Genomic DNA, 17,635 nt, shown 5'->3' on the forward strand with positions numbered 1-17,635 from the left:
ATGTGGACAAAATTAGGCCTTCTACTTTGGCCCTCTCCTGGTTAACCTGCCTGCCCAGCTTAGAAAACACTAAACCACAAATAGTGACAAACACACAGACACTGCCCTTCTGTTGGTCTTATCCATCACAACAAACCATGAGGTGTAATTCTCCAAAAACACACTTTCCTGAATGTATTATGCTGGAGGTGGCACGGTCTGTGTGTGTGTGTCTCACTAAACCACCACACACACAGACAGACACACACACACACGCGTCATCTGTCATCTGGATAAAACAGCAGCTTCCACCTGTTCTTCACTTTCATGAGTAATCTAAAGAGGAACAGAGCAAAACACGGAAGAAACCTCGAGACTAACGTCATATGCTTTGTCTTGTGCTATGCTTTCTCTATCAAGTCAGCCTCAGGCAGCTTCAGCATGGAGGAAGCACAAGTGGTTCAGAAGCACAACCAGCAGCAATGAACTAATTGAAATGGTGACACACACACACACACACACAGAGAGTGAGACAGAGACAAAGACAGACAGGCCTGGCGGGTGCGCACTGCCTGGGGTGAGTTGTGGGGGTGGCTGGAGGGGAGCTCTGCTCCATGCTCCATGCTCCATGCTCCACTCGCTCTGGGTGATGGAGAGTCTGGCTGCGTCAGTGTGGCGTTATTGACTTACAGAGCAAAGCGCAGATGAAATCCATCTGACTGCTCTGGGGATGACGGGATCCACCCCCCCAAACACACACACACACACGACAAAACACAGAGACAAACACAGTGTGTTTGTGGTGGTGCCACTGCTGAGGTATGGGTGGGTAGGCGAGTGATGCAGGGCCAATAAAGCCTGATTCAGTTAGCACGACTCCCCTGGCACAGCATGCTCCCCCTCTCCCTCACACCTCTCCCTTGCTCTATCCCTCTCCTTCTCCCTCGCTCCTCTTCTCCCTCCCTCGCTCCTCTTCTCCCTCGCTCCCTCCCTCGCTCCTCTTCTCCCTCGCTCTCTCCATCACTCCTCTTCTCCCTCGCTCTCTTGCTCTCTCTTCATGTCTCTCGCCCTTTTCTCTGTCGCTCCTTCTCTGCCTCTTCCAGCTCTCCACCAGTGCGAGCCTACCCACACTCTCCCGGCGTCGTCGCAAAAACGCCTCGGCCTTGTGAGTGAGTGGAAAACGACCGAGGTGGTTCCCACCCGCCCCCCTCCTGACGACGGCTGCGACGATGACGACGGTGCTTTCACTTACAACACCGCCGTGGGTTGAGCACTCCGCACAAAGCTGATCATGCAAATGCGCCTACGCCAGCAACAGGCTTTCACAACCAAACATAATTTCGATGCACCCAAACCCAATTTCAGCTTCCACTCAGAGTTAGCTCCGAGAGTGGCTCAGACTGAGGTTCGGAGGGGGTGGGGGGCAGAGGTGAGGTGGTGGGTGATACGAATCAGGGTATATTAGACTAAGAGGAGGACTATTGGGCTGAGAGGTTAGGCAACATTACATACCTCACTTAATACGCATCACATATTACACAATTTGATTCAGGGTATATTGGACAAAGAGGATGACTATTGGGCTGTGGTTAGGCAACATAAGGTGAGGCACGTATTACGGGTCATTGATGGGGACTCCAGGTGACCACCGAAGGCCACTAGGAAGAGAGAGAAACGATGGAATGGCGAAAGGCACATATCGCAGAACAGCCTCTTTTGTGTCCGCGACGCAGAGTGGAAAAGATTCCAGAGTGTCCACCACTAAGCCGATGGGTGGGGGGGGGGCACTACCCGACCACCATCAGATTAACCTCCACCCCCTCATGGTGGTTTCGGCCAGTTTCCTTTTTTTCCCCTCCGTTCCACAAGGTGATAAGTTAGACTCCCACAGGAGAGGGGGAGAACCATTGCTATGGTAACATTGCTTAGTTCGACAGAGACAGAGAGAGAGAGAGAGAGAGAGAGATGAAGGAAGATCATCGAAAAGCACAGGCAGCCCTGGAGGTGGGCAGGTGGGCTAAAACGACAAAGAAAAGGCAGAGAGAGAGGGAAAGAGAGATAGAAAGGAGATTAACAGCTGACAGTAAGTGTGTGTGTGTGTGTGTGTGTGGGGGGGGGGGGGTTCTCCATTTCCGACTGGAGACGTGGGCGTAGTCATAACTCCGGTGACGGGCAGTCAAGGTGACAGCCTGTGACGCATGGGGTTAGCATGTTACACCCCATACGACATCCTCACCGTCCCTTGCTGCGTGACTGGCGCCATACCCCAGGGCTGGGCTCACGTCCTCTACCCTCTGCCCTCACTCACCCCTCCTGTCATTCACCCTCCCCAGCCTCTCTGCTGAGAGACAGGCATGTGTGGGGCTGTGGTCAGTGGTCAACGGTCAATGGTCTGCCATGAATGCATTTCGGAGACCAGTGTGGAGTCGTCGTGGGGAGGTCTCCACTGAACGTTACATTCTGACTCACTCAATTGGTTCCACTGTATCAGATTTACTTACAGACTCTCCGCACACAACCACACACATAAATAAATAATAATAATAATAATAATAATAATAATAATAATAATATAAAAAAAGAAAAACGCACAACTACCCGCAAAAACACACTTTGCTTGGTCTGGCTTGACATTTCTAAACTGCCTTCAGAAGAAAGCATAATAGGCTCTGTGACAGAAAGCAACAGCGAAGGCAAACACACCACAGCACTCTGAACTGCAAACAAGGCCTGAAGCCTGCAGCAACAATTTCAAAGCAAACCATGTCAAAACCCACAGAGACCGCAGAGAGAGGGGGGAGGGTGGGAAGAAAATGAAACACTTGAAAGCATACACAGTATAATGTGACGCACAAAATGTGTGTGTGTGTCTCATGTTAATGTCCTTGCAGATGTTTACAAGAGAGGTTTAAGGGAGGAAGGGGCAAAGCTGGACCGCTGTTCTATTAACTAAAGTATTGATAAACAACCACATGATTCGTTCACTCTCAGCACCACTTCCTTACAAAAAGGCTTGGACATAAGGAAGGGAGAGAGAGAGAGAGAGAGAGAGAGAGAGAGAGAGAGAGAGAGAGAGAGAAAAAAGAAAGAAAGAAAGAAAGAAAGAAAGAAAGAAAGAAAGAGAAAGAGAAAGAGAAAGAGAGAGAGTGTGTAAAATAGGAAGACAGGGCTGAGGGGAGAGAGGCAGAAATAGAGGGTGGGAAAGAAGGGGAGAGTGATGAAAATGGATGGAAACTGTGAATCACACATCATGTTCACCACTTCATTTGAGAAGCAGAAAGGGAAAAAAGCCACCGTCCATCGTGCATGCGTGTGTGTGTGTGTGTGTGTGTGTGTGTGTGTGTGTGTGTGTGTGTGTGTGTGTGTGTGTGCTTGGATTTGCATCATGTGGACGCCAGTTGGAGGAGATAGAGAGGTGGTTATGTTGAAAAGGAGAACACACACAGAGACACACACGGGATGACGAGTATGAGCTCTTCAAAGGTCAGCAATGGAGGGGTCATCTATCGCCATGGATACTCGTCACTGTCACCCCCACACAGAATCACTCGGCAAGCACCACACACGCCCACCTCTAACCTCACTCTCATGGTGTCTGGCCACTCGATCGAGGACCCCAGCCGTCATTGCATTTACTCTTTCTGTCAAGCACTCAATATGAGAGAGAGAGAGAGAGAGAGAGAGAGAGAGAGAGAGAGAGAGAGAGAAAGAGAGAGATCCAGCGTGGGGTCCACCCAAAGACTCACCCACATCCTGTGTGAGCTACAGCAGGCATACATGGTCATGAAGAGAAATGCCAAGGTCCATCTCAGTCAGACGCCCACACACAAATAAACACACACACACACACACACACACACACACACAGTAATTAATATCAGGGCTGCCCTTTTAACACCCAGTAAAGGGTAATTATGGTTCTAATTTTACTGTACATGCATGACATGGAATGCATCACACAACCGTCGTCATATCAGCCCCCTCAAAGGCTTTGCACTCCTTTCCGTGGGTGGCGGAAAACAGGAGCACAGGAGAGGAGGAAGGGAGGAAGGGGGATTGGAAACAGAGGGAGGGATGGGGGGGGGGGGGGGGGGGGGGGGTCACTTAATGTCTTACTCTTTGCTTTGTTTGTATCCAGTCAGCCAATGAGGGCAAGCCTTACGCCACAATGGTCCACGTCATCGTGGCTCCCGCATCCCAGTAAATCTGCATGTTCAGGAAGAGCCTCTGATCTGTGTCCTTCATCAGGCTGAGTGTGTGTGTGTGTGTGTGTGTGTGTGTGTGTGTGTGTGTGTACGTACATGTACACATACGTCTCTGTGTGTTTGTGTGTGTGTATGCCTGTGTGTGTTTGTACCACACAGACCACCTTTTTATGAATGATGCTGTAGAGTTGCATTAATGCCTGAGACCTGGTGCCAAGAGGTTTGTAAGGTTAAGTGTGTGTGTGTGTGTGTGTGTGTGTGTGTATGTATGTATGTGAGAGAGAGAGAGAGAGAGAGCGCGAGCGAGAGAGAGGAAAAGAGTTGGTGTGTGTGTATGTGTTGCACTTTTCTGGCTCCTTAAGTACCCAGCGAGCCATGGGGGCACACATTCAGACAGGGGAAGTCAGGTGACTGACGGCCAGGGTTAAGAAGAAAAATGTGTGCCATTAAAACACACACATCCGTGTGTCACGGCCGAGTCACAGTAGGTGGGTAGAGAGGGAGTTCCATTGTGCTTCTACTCTCTGATGGAAATTAAAGGCCTAACTAAACATCAGAAAAGCTCCTCTATACATTATGACTCATACGCTGTAGGATTAGTCCGTTATATGCTTAGGCTTGCTAATTAGCAACAGTATAACTTAAATAGCAGGAAAGACATATTGCATTTGATGCACATTTGTAACTAATCCAACTATTTTTGTAGCCAAAACCTCACTTTAGCCAAAAGGCAAGGCGCCACATAGGAAAAAAAAAAAACTCTCTTTGGCTCCATCACGACAGCAGTCACAGCCACAGAACAAATTAAACTCAAACACACCGCATTTACACTAAATGATCAAAGACATGATCCTATAAAACACAAAGCCCATTTGCACCCATATTTCAACATGTTTATTTCATGTTAAGAAAAAAAGAAACCCTTTTATCAGAGAGAACTGTTTTGCATTACAGAAAAGCAGCCATGGCAACTCAATATGGCACGTAACTTAAACCAAGCAGACTTTCTTCTGTCGGGTGATAGGGGTGGATGCAGAAGTGGGAACATGAGGACATCTGCCCTGCCATAGCCCCTCTCTCACCCTAACAGATAGCTGGCAACAGCGGTGAGCACTGAGGTGCAGTGCGTCAACCCATCATTCTCGACGTCAACACCACCGTCACACCACGCCGTGTACTTCTAGAGGCAGTCAGAGCCCCATGGCAATGCACCAGGGTTGCCATGACCCCGGGTTACAGTGACCCCAGTTACCATGACGCCCCTTAAAAAAATAAAAAATAAAAAATAAAAAAAATACACTGCTACTATCTACCATCTCCATCACCACTCTACCACCACACCAACGTGCTGCCACCACCTCGATGCAGTGCTGGAATCAAATCTGTGCCCATCAGTGCGAGACCTGGGATGTCGGTTGCTGAGAGGCAGGAGAGGATGTGGTGCTTCTTGAGCAAAATGAGAATGGAAAAACCCATTTGGGTCAGGCAGGCCGCAGTGCCACGTCCATCAGAAGCACAGGGTGTCTGGATGAGGTTTTTTTTTTATTTGGGGGTGGGGGGGGGTCCTGCTTTAAGGGAGAACCACAGACCAACTGACATCAGAGCTGTGACTTTCAACAAAGAGTGAAAAATGAAACAACACGCTTCTGTTAGCCGAAAATGAATGGCTAGAGACTAACAAGAAATATGAATGCCAAAAGTAGCATACAGTACATTACTGTCATTTCACAAACTATGAGACAACGATTTGGCAACAGATCAACAGTGTCCTGTCCAGTGGATCTGCCTCCTCTTTTCCTTCTATGTTGTGAAGCAGTCCATGAACAGTCGGCCCTGCTCCGACTCAGGACATGGGTCATGACCCTTCACCCAAAACCAAGACAGATCATGGAAGTACCTCTTTGCAGTACAGCTCACACAAACTTGCACAAGCTTTTCCTGTGCTCTGTGCAGTGCACAGTTTTAACTTGGGTTTACTTCACCCAAATGTGAGATACAAAACACACAGTATGTAATCTCTGGAGCCCAAAAGCCTGAAAATGTGAAAATCCAACCTTTAAATGTGTGCACTGCACCAGCACGTGGAGAACAGCAGAAGGGTATCCTCTACACAATTGCTCACAATAATTTCCCCTGTCTGCATCAATTCACACTGCAAATGACCTCTCCATGCTGCTTCTCTCTCTCTCACACACACACACACACACACTTCATTCTGGCAAAAGACTTTGTTTACAAACAGCCACACAAGGCAGACATAACAGAGGAGTCACAATAGAGGCCTACACAGGGCTAGCTTCCAGCACGGAAATCTATTTAACAACAGCCAAAAACGAGTACATTCAAAAGAAAAAGATTCCCACATCGAGGAAGAGGAAGTGACATATGATTTACCTGCTGCGGTCCCTCTCCGTTGACCATGGCTGGGGGCGGGGGCGACTGGAGGAGTGGGAGCTCGGGGCTAAGCAGCTGGCCAGACTCCAGTGGGGGGGTGTGGTCTGCCATGGCTCCCTCATTCACACCACGGACCAGGCACTCCCAGCTCCTGCACGCAAACACACACACACAGATCCATCAGTCACAATCAAATCAGTGCTATGACATCCATGTCTTACTCTCCACAAACAAGACCACGGTCTCACACTCATATATATATATATATATATAATATTACTACATTCAGTGTCATTATAAAAATATTAGAGAGGCACCTAAGTGGAACCTCTGGGCGACTAGATATTATTTTCGTGTGCCAATTTGTGAGAGCATGTGAGGCACAAGTGTCCCCATTGGTTTTGGTTTGCAGGAAACAAACACTGATGGAAAATTCTGAGCACACCTCAGCTCCGCCATTTCTCTTCATTTGTTTGTCCTTAAGGCACAAACTTTTTGTGAAAGGATGGTACCGTCAAGAGAAACCAGCCACCCTACAAACTGTACACAACTTTCACTACAAATAGACATGAGCTACATAGTCACATCAACAGTCGTGATAGCTGGTCATGAAGACAGCTGGACTATCGTATTCACACTACAGAAGCGTTGAAGTCATTTGAAAAGCCTCATACAGTTGCATTTAGTTCAAGTTGCAGTCTTTCTGTTTGTTTTGTCGGATGCCTACTTCAGTTAGACTTATTTATCAATTCAACCTAACAAAGAAAGACAAGGACATTGACGTTTTGTTTTATAATGTGTCTATCTTTATCATGTGTGTATGTGTTTTTTCTTTGTAATCACATCTGGGTTTTTTGGCCTCATGACATAGTGAAACAGTTACATAAAGTCCTTTTTACAGCAGTAAGGTTATCTAAGGAGAAACATTCTGACTGGACGATAACATGCAACCTCGTCATCAACTTTTTATGGTCTAGAGGACAAACAGTTCCCAGCATTTATTGGCGGAAGGTCAGTTCATGCGGAAAGGAATAGCATACAAATCAAAAGACAAACCCAAACCTGAAAGTCCTCCTGTGAGCCAGCACGTCATGGCAAAACTAGTCCTGATACACTTTCCCTGATGCAATTTTCCATTTTGTCAATCAAAGGTAAAGTAACCTCGAGCATGATGACATAGCGACTCATACCGTGAATTATAGCACTGGCCTTTCAGCATAGTCCTGGGATATTCCCGACAGCATTGGCAGCCCCCAACACCATGCAGAAACCACAGAGGTATAGAGCGGTATAGAGAGGTAGCTAGAGAAAGTGTGAAGGAGAGAGAAAGATAGAGGGAAAGAGACAGAGAGGTGGCACATGTGTCCTTGAACCTAATTAGAATCTAGTGCATCGCTAAACCCGAGGGTGATCTGGCTTAACTGCTAGCCACACCCCCTCCTTAAGCTCAAACACTGCCAGGTTACAAGGTGCTGGTCAATGGACACAAGCCCACTAAGACTAGGCTACATCTCCTGCCACAGCGTTATGTGAACTGACACAACAGGTTTGACCAAGAAACCTATTGTTGCTTGCTTTACTATGTTCCCTAGCAATACAGACTTAACATGACATAGACATGGGTGAGGCAGGAATCAAATTTCTGGAAACAGCCGAATATGAGAACTGAAGAGCCAATGTTCTGTCAAGTGTATCTCCAAACAAATGACAGCCTTTACAAAACCTGATGGTTATTGAGAGGCGACAGCAAAACCTAGTGATGTTGAGAGTCACAGTGGTCGAGCCAAATGTTGCACACTTTATCCATCCACTGGAAAGTTTGTGATTGTTTTGCATCTTACAGCCTTAGGAGCTTTAGGCCTGCCTATGAAAAGGATATGACATAAGAAGGCTTGCACTCATCCAGGTTTAAAGTGACATTACCACCCCTAAATCAGGCTAATTAACTGGAACAACTCACAAATAATTAAATCTCTGCTTGACCATACATGGACATCATCTCATCTTCACAAAGTCTTCCAAAAGTTTGTCAACAACTTTAAAAGATGGAGGCCACAAAAAGTAGCCTATGCGGTCATGACAACTGTCCTTGGACTGAGAGCTTATGGCAGTGCAACACATACTGGCTTTTTCAACTGAAGCTTATTTAACAGGAATACCAAAACAGACACAATAACCAAAATCAGGTTGGGTCGTAACCACGTCATACTACATATTTGTGAGTGCCTGTCTCTAGACACTTCTCCTCCACCTGAATTTACCATGTCTGACTTTGCAATGGTTGATATGGTAACACTCAGGAAAGAAGTGATGCAACTGAAACCCACCACCTGCACACTTTGTACAGACTGTTTGACTGAAAGATGACTGCATTTGACTGCATTTAATCCAGACCACCCTTATTAGCCAGTTACAGAATTGCATTGTCCTTTCTGGCTCAGAAACATTGCCAAAGCACAGCCATTTCTTTATCAACAGATACAGAGAAAATAGTACCCTTTTTTTAGCTAGACCATTCAGAATGCTGTATGGGTCTGTAAGAGAATGCTCTTAGAAAGTGAGTGCATATCACACTGACGCAAAACGGCGCCATAGAAATAAAGACTGAGTCAATTCAGTACACAATTTTATTCATAGTTTCAACTTCCTGATGCAGGGAAACACATGTTTGACATCCTTCTGTCTTTAATAGTTTCTACCTAATGGATCTTGGTTTGCTGTCTCACAAGCAATTAATATGAGTACATGCAATAGATGCTAATGAGAGTTATCATCAAATTCATTACAAAATCAAGGGTGTATTGAAAGTATGAAGAGGCCTGACTACCATGCCTCCTTTGACCGCAGACTGTTGGGCAAGACTTCCTACAGCTAACGATACCATCACTGCTAGATTAACTGCTACATCGAGCAGAATCGGTTCATTTCTAAATAAGGGATGCCGTATGCATGATTCCGGTCACGTGGCAGGCGAAGGCCTGCATCAGGCAGAAAGGGCCCTGAGGAGAGCCGTGAGAGACTCAGGAAGTGGCAGTCACACGTCTGGGGCTCCACGGCCTCTTGGCAAACGAGAGCTCTAGGTCACTATCTCTTCAACAACCTGATCTTGTGCGCTCAGAACATCAGGTCAGGAAGGGTTAAGAGAGTCGCACCACCAATACCGAGGGCAAACTTTGCCCTTTTCTACCAACAGAGATCCGGCTCCATTCACGTTCATTCCTCCTAACCGTCGCCATGAGTAAACAAAGTCATGCCTGCCTACCTTAACAGCATTCAGAGCCTCTCCGAATTTGAGTTAATAATAAAGATTGATATGTGAATGTAGCATGCAGAGGATAAAGGTAATTTAATATATTGATGCAAACAACTTTTTTTTTTTCAAATCAGTCTTTATCACAACAATCCTGTGAAATACATAGCTCAGATATGGCTGGATTTTTTCAGGATTTGTAATTTGTTTTTGTCAGGATTTGTAAAAGTGTTTTTTAATAAAGAAAAAAACATCTGAGAGCCTAATGAATTACATATCCTTTTGCAGAACAACTCCTAGATTATACAAGTTTCATTCATTGAAACAATCCCAGAAAAGGAAATGTAGGCTATGTTTCTGGTAGAATGTCCCAGAACATTTCTGGACATTTAAGTCTAACTTCAAGGTTGAAGAGATGCACCAAGGTGAGTGTGACCTAATCTCCTGACAGGCCAGTACTTCCTTCGTCTTCTTACAGTGAATAAAGGGGGGCATTCCACCAGTCATGAGTGGATGAAACTTCTCTCAATCAAACTTCCCCTAGCTCAACATTTTCAATATGCTGGGAAAAATATGAGTGCACAAGAATATGGAACATTCCAACCGAATGTGTAAAATGGAATTTTATTGATATTCTTGATGAAGGAATTTATAAGAGAAATGAGAACACTGAGGACAAGGGGAGACACCTGGAGGTGTTTAAAAAACTATAAGACAAGAAAGTGAGAATTGAAAGAGCGTAAGAGAGAAACCAGCGCAAACATCTGCTTGTCTATTCTTTGTGAAACCGACCATCACTAGATAACATAGCCCATGCAAATAAGCACCTGTAGCCATTTGTTTTACAGCAATGTCAAATTAGACATCAATTCATTAGAGAAATCAATCGACAAAATGTCTCTCTCTGGTAAGGTGAGTAGGTTATGCTAACAAACTTTTCTGTACTCACATACATTGAGACCATGTTGCATGGTGTTACTGCACTTTAAACAATAATTAATTGATTGATTGATTGACTGATTATGGTTACCACCACAGCAAGATGTCAAATGGACAAAAAAGTGTACCACAACAGAAGGCCACATAAAAGTCTAATTTATGATATGCATAGGCCCATCTCTCAATTGTTCATTTTGACAAGACAATTCACGCCTCTAATGTAAAAGAAAGAAAGGCTTCTTATTTCACATTTTTCATATTCTATCTTCAGTGCGAGGCATTTTCAGGAGGAGTGAATGCACTCTGTATATCCACTGCACTAGCAAACATAAACTTTGTTCAAATTAAGCCAAGAATGACAATCCTGAAAAATAAATGGAAGGGAAATGATGGCCTCTGATCACAACCTAATGCTTTTAAAATGTAGCAGGAGCTTAGTGGTAGGTAGTGGTGGTCATCTTCCACTCATGGAACCACAGCCTGCACCAGGGTCCCAACCCTCTCAGTTCATCCAAGTAGTTTGAGTTGAGTTTGGATGAAATCCTTCATAAAAGTATTATTGATAGCCTACATCATGCAGAGAACTGCAAGATAATACAAGGGCAATTATACTGCAAGGCAGACAGCATACTAGTGGACATTAAAAGTAAGCATTACATTTTGTTATGAATTGCCAAACTTTGTTAACTGTCTTGTGGAAATTTTAAAATGAGTTGTAACCAGATGGTAGTTTAATAGATGACAATTATTGTCAATGAATTGCAATTGCATGCAACCAAAGAAGGCTTGGCTAATCAAAGTTAAATAACAAGAGAAATGGTCATAACATTTCACTATTAGTGACATTTAATGTGATAGGACTACTGGAGGGCACTGTTAATTGCTGAGGCTGCAGACGTTTACTATAGCTATCTATCCAATGTAACTTAAATTTCTGACGAACCGTTTCCTGGTGTAGACATGCTTATGAGTAGTTTTCTTTCTAAATAGATGACTGGCATTATATGCATCTCTCTCGAAAGTCATAATATTGGCCATTACGCCATTATTTCTGTGTTGACGTGGACAAGTAGCACTATCATCAAATGCTAGCGAGCTACAAAGCGAGAGTTCCTTACCAAGCTGTAACAGTTAACAATGGTTAGCTTATAAATAAGCTTCATAATCAAACGCTTTTGGCTTGGAGAAGTTACGTGAATGTTAAAAAGTTAATCTTTAATCCAGTATATTGGTTTGTGTTTAAACAAATAGCGAGGTAATGTTATACAACGTGGTAAACTAACACCTACAGTGGTAACGTTGGCTAGCAGGCTAAGCTTGTGCACAACTAGCTATAGCATACCAGTTACTAAACAGCTTGCAAACTAAGTACAGAGCCCGTCTACATTCTCTGCTAAGTACATAGCCACCGATAGGCAGCTAACGTCGATGCCATATTGTTCGGTAACCAGTTAGTTGGCTAAAGAACACAACAATGCAAGCTAACAATATAACTGAAACTAGGCAACTCGTTGAATTGCACTGCCAGCAAGCTAGCAAATGTTGCCACAGCTCGTCTTTACACCTACCAGTTACAACAACATTAACAACGTGTCACTTTACTTTGGTTATGTAAGTTAATTGGCTGTAGTTACAGTCTATCCTGAGCCTAAAATAACATAACATTAATTAATGGTACAGACTTTAAAAAATCAACAACAAAAACAAACCTCCATGGGACGTGAAATGCTGGGCTAATTTGGTTAGGTCTAATTTTGCTTGATAACCATTATAACTAACCGTACCTAATGTTAGCGTTTGGAAGATCATTTTGGCAGATCGGACAATGTTTAGTTTAGACATCAACACTGGGTAACAAGCCTGTCAGCCTGCTACAACTAGGCTACTACAGAGGCTAACAATAAATCAAGCGTCCGGTTTCAGCTTAGCGAACCAAGGATTGCTGACTTTGTAAGGGAAACAGTCTTTGCTACTCACCACAGCTGTTTCTCGCTCGAGCCTTATTTGCAAGCACAAATTATACCGACTGCTTTGAGTGAATTTAATCTGTCAGTGTATAGAAAACTAGCCTCCTCGCATTCACTTGGATAACTAGCTAGCAAGCTAACGATACGTGGCTCCTTAAGCACTCTTAATACATTTCTCGACTGCCTTCTCAATCCTGGAGTTTATGATGTGACATCATAGAGATGATCCTGGAAAATTATACAATGATGACTGAAAAGGATTTTTCCAATCCCGAAATCAACTGTCTGTGAGTCTCGCTAAATTCTAGCTACAATTGTAAACCTCTCTGCATGTTAGTGCACAGGGCCCTTTAACCATCTGTACAAGCGCCATCGTTTGCCCTACAAGAATGTACACAAAGCCTAGGGCGCATGCGTATCGGGGTAATGTAGCCTTTTTTCAAACGACTTTCAATGGGTAACGTTAAGTTCGTTCTTGTCATTTATTGTTTCACAAAGTCGCATGGAAGTCATACTTATACGACATAAACACGTATGTCTAAATGACATTGAATATGACACGTAGGTGAATAGGACGCCGACTTGGGAAAGTCCATCAGACGATATGTAACGTCACCTGAACTGAACTGACATAAGGCCATATATCTATAGCCTATTATGTCGTGTGTGTAGGCTATATATATATATATATATATATATATATATATATATATATATATATATATATATATATATATATACACATTATATACATATATACGACATAATATGTCGCCAAATGACAGAAGGTAAGCTGTTACATTTGGCTGTCCATACTCAGGACAATTTTCAATACAAAGAAGCTGATTTTATGACAATGAAAGCAATAGGTTAGTTGCAGTGAGTCTACCTCACAAATGTTATGTCGTCATACCTCGTAATTTCCTGCAGATGGCGTAATTTACTCATTAAAACCAGAGTCGTCTATCCACAAGTTTCCACCACCCCGTGATGCATGATCTATAAATAAGCTATGCATCCTGCATATAATACATTATCTCTTACATATGTTACCATTTGATGAATTGAGTTAGCCTCAGAATTTAAATCTACAGTCCCCTGGCAGGGCTCAATTAAAACACACACACAACCACACCTTACATGGCATGAGTTAATTTCTCAGCTGCTAGCTGAGCGTTTTTTGCATGTGTACAGAACAGAACAGGAGGAAAGTTACACCCAGGAGTCTCCATTGACCAGTCATTGTAGCTTTCCACCTACTGAAGCTAGCTAGATGGGATATATTTGTTAAGAAAGATACAATGTTTGTAATGTAGATACAATGTTTGGTTATTCCATTCACATTGGTTAATATATCCTAAAACAGCATTTATTCTCAATGTCAACCATGCCCAGGGATGGTAAAAATACATCAAAATGTATTTTTAAATAAAACATCAAATAAATACCCATTGGAAATGGGCTTCAATGACCTCTAGATGGACCTGCAGAGCAAATCCCAAATTTGCCAAAAGTATTGCAGGCTATTGCTACAGTATAAAGAAAGCAAGTCTTTTGGATTGTGCATAACTTTTGCATGTACTCAAGCAATGAAATAAGCCATATTTGTTTTATAGGACTATTTAGCATGGAACTAGAATTTTGACCCTTAAGGAAATTGACCATGGTTGATGACAAAATAACCATGTTTTTTTGGGGGGGTAACCTTGACCATAGATTTTTGTTTTCATGGGTAACCATGATAACCATGGTTTATCATTATAGCAAGGGCGCTGCTAGAAAATGTGGGCCCTACGACAGACAATAGTTCTGGGCCCTCAGGGAGCCCTCTGTCAGTGCTGGGCCCTTAGAATCGTCCTAAAAAACGAAAATGATCATATGAACATAAATGTGATCTCACAGGGGTAAATGGCATGGGGGTAGATTTAGGGTGGGACGCTCATGACTAGTCCTAACCAATATTTTAAGATGACAAAATTGTCCCCACCAATATTTTAGCGAACTCATTTGTGCTGCTGACAGCCAGCACGACCATAGACTTTATATACAGTCTATGAGCACGACAGTTCAAGAAACGTCGTCATTTGATTGGCTGAAAAACCGAGGGGGAGGGGGAAGGGTTATCTGACACACTTTGCTTTATTCTTGCACTGGTAGTCAAGCGAGCGGGTGTGTCAACGACAACGGTAAGTTACCAGCATAGACATAATATACATGTATATTATGTCTATGGTTACCAGGGCTGTCTGTCAATACATAGGCCTACCCCATAAAAGGCCAGAGTGAAACATTTTGATATTCCCTTTTCCCTTCAGCATACATACAAACTTGTGGTTTGTAGATCAGCTATGCCACCCAAGAAGAAGAAAGGTGACATACGAAGCTTTTTCATAAAGCAGAGTGTGTAAGCAAAATAACTAGCCACACAAGCTAGCAGTGGTAGTGACCAGTCTTTCAAATTATGCAGATTCTATTATATGGAAAAATAGTATTAACTGGTGATAGCATATGTTACCCAGGATATTGTTAAAGATAAACCTAGCTTCTGTAATCTTTCAACCAAGGTCAGGAGTATTGATTAGGGGTGTGCAGCACGGACGCATAGAAGTCGCTAGTAGTATTAGTAGGCTAATTCGATCTACGTAATAATCAGGTAATAACGTTCGCAGCGGCCATTTTGTATTAAAACAAATGCATAGGTAGGTCTATTTAATGCAGCTGTCAATTGACAAGCGCGACAGCGCCGGTACTATCGCTGTAGGCTATTTATTTATTTGTACAAAATTTAACGTGATGGCCTGTTGTGCAATAGGCTACAGGCCGTTCTAACCATAGACATAATATACATAGACGCCGCATTGGCTGCTGGAAACAAGAAATGCGGCCGCCATCTTGGACCGGTCATACTCCTCATTGCGTTGCAGCAGAAAACACAAGATGACAGCACTGTGCAGCATGTTCCTGCTCAAATCGGCGGACCATACTCGGGGGATTTACTTTTCACAAGTAAGATTTAACATTACCGTACTATTGGTTGTATTTTGTATTTTCGAACAATGTGGCCTGTATCATAGCTACATGTATGACCTTTGCAGCAAAAAAAACCGCGTGAAAATCTGTTCGGTATTCAGTGAGATATGATTAATTAAGTGTGCTGACAGCTCATTGCACCGGCCAAACAGATTACACTGAGTGGAGTGGATGACCGGTCCAAGATGGCGGCTCCAAATCTCGTCAGCGCTAGTAGGGAGCAGCGGTCGATGCGGCGTCTATGTATATTATGTCTATGGTTCTAACAACATCAAAGAGCCCGAGTCACCCACTGTCAGAAACATGTCAACTTTTGTCCAGCTGTCTTCCTGTTTTAATATTTTCCCATATCCCATATTGTATTACTCTCATTAGCCCCATCGGACTTGTCCGTCTCTGTAGGCTACTGTTGTCCTTTTGCGGCCCCTGCCCTTCCAGCGAAAATATGTTTTTAAAGCATCGTTTTGCTTGCCTGAACTGAAGGCGACCTTAAAGGAGAATTCCGGTGTGATATTGACCTAAAGTGTATTGAAACATGATACCGAGTGTGAACGTATGTCTCATAGCCCATCTCGACTTGTCCCCTGCACTCCAAAATCTGGCGCTAGTTAGCCGATGCTACCAACAACTTTTTCAGTAGTGGTGCTTCGGCATCGGGCTAGCCATGCAAATAAATCACTGTTTTACACCCATTTACGAGGCTCAATGTATCTCCACACTTCATTGGTAGACTTCCTAGGGCCCTGACATTTAAAACGAGACATTGAGAACTTTGAAAAAGCACTGGTAGTTTACTTACAAGACGATTTATACAGACAGTATCTTCACGAAGTTTAAAGTTTGCAGCCATCTTGAATTTAGTCACGATAAGTCGAGCAACGAGTAAGAATGAACAGGTATGATAAGGGATCAGATTCCAAAAATAATTCAGTGGAAATGCATGGATTCCAGTTTCTTCCAGTAGCAGCAACTGGAATCCATGCATTTCCACTGAATTATTTTTGGAATCTGATCCCTTATCATAGCTGTTCATTCTTACTCGTTGCTCGACTTATCGTGACTAAATTCAAGATGGCTGCAAACGCTAAACTTCGTGAAGATACTGTCTGTACAAATCGTCTTGTAAGTAAACTACCAGTGCTTTTTCAAAGTTCTCAATGTCTCGTTTTAAATGTCAGGGCCCTCGGAAGTCTACCAATGAAGTGTGGAGATACATTGAGCCTAGTAAATGGGTGTAAAACAGTTATTTATTTGCATGGCTAGCCCGATGCCGAAGCACCACTATTGAAAAAGATGTTGGTAGCATCGGCTAACTAGCGCCAGATTTTGGAGTGCAGGGGACAAGCCGAGATGGGCTATGAGACATACGTTCACACTCGGTATCATGTTTCGATACACTTTAGGTCAATATCACACCGGAATTCTCCTTTAAAGTGATCAGAACAGTGTGGGAGAGAGCATTTGACGCCAAAGTTTTAAGCAAAGTCTCATTAGACCTAGCTTCACACCTTGTTTAGTTAGTGCAGCAGTTTTGTAATACGAATTCTTGCTCTCACCAGAGAGATAGCAACAGAAAGATGTTGAAATTTCCCTGTATTTTGGGTGAGTAAACCGGAAAATCTCCCTTATTTACAATGCTCAATGTTGACAGCTACATTATGGTCAGAAAACGAGAAGAAAATGACTGAGTCAATGCTGGAGAGACTTGTGGCTAGATAGGATAAATAGGCTAAACTTACAGCCAACTCCTCACATCCATCGCCATTATTATATTTGTATTAGGCTATTAATACTATATTAAGTTAAGACAGTAGGCTATACAGCAGACAGCTGCCCCTATGCAATATGCGGAGACATAAGCAGTAGCCTGA

At 43.5% G+C, this 17,635-nt stretch overlaps 1 protein-coding gene across 3 annotated transcripts in view; it reads right to left on the reverse strand.

Annotated features, from left to right (window-relative positions):
• The window catches only part of fndc3a (fibronectin type III domain containing 3A), a 62,293-nt gene extending 49,176 nt beyond the window's left edge, over positions 1-13,117 (reverse strand). The window contains exons 1-2 of one of the 3 annotated variants that reach the window (XM_042062809.1): positions 12,745-13,117; positions 6,579-6,729 (exon numbers count right to left, since the gene is read on the reverse strand). In XM_042062809.1, the coding sequence (XP_041918743.1) occupies positions 6,579-6,689 (111 nt within the window). In that variant the 5' untranslated portion in view covers positions 6,690-6,729; positions 12,745-13,117. Of the gene's footprint in view, positions 1-6,578; positions 6,730-7,768; positions 7,973-12,744 lie in introns of those variants that run through there. The other 2 variants (XM_042062808.1, XM_042062812.1) reach the window with 2 other exon arrangements.
• Positions 13,118-17,635: the final 4,518 nt, after the last annotated feature.

This window comes from Alosa sapidissima, chromosome 15 (genome assembly GCF_018492685.1).
Source record: "Alosa sapidissima isolate fAloSap1 chromosome 15, fAloSap1.pri, whole genome shotgun sequence".
Taxonomy (NCBI): domain Eukaryota; kingdom Metazoa; phylum Chordata; class Actinopteri; order Clupeiformes; family Clupeidae; genus Alosa; species Alosa sapidissima.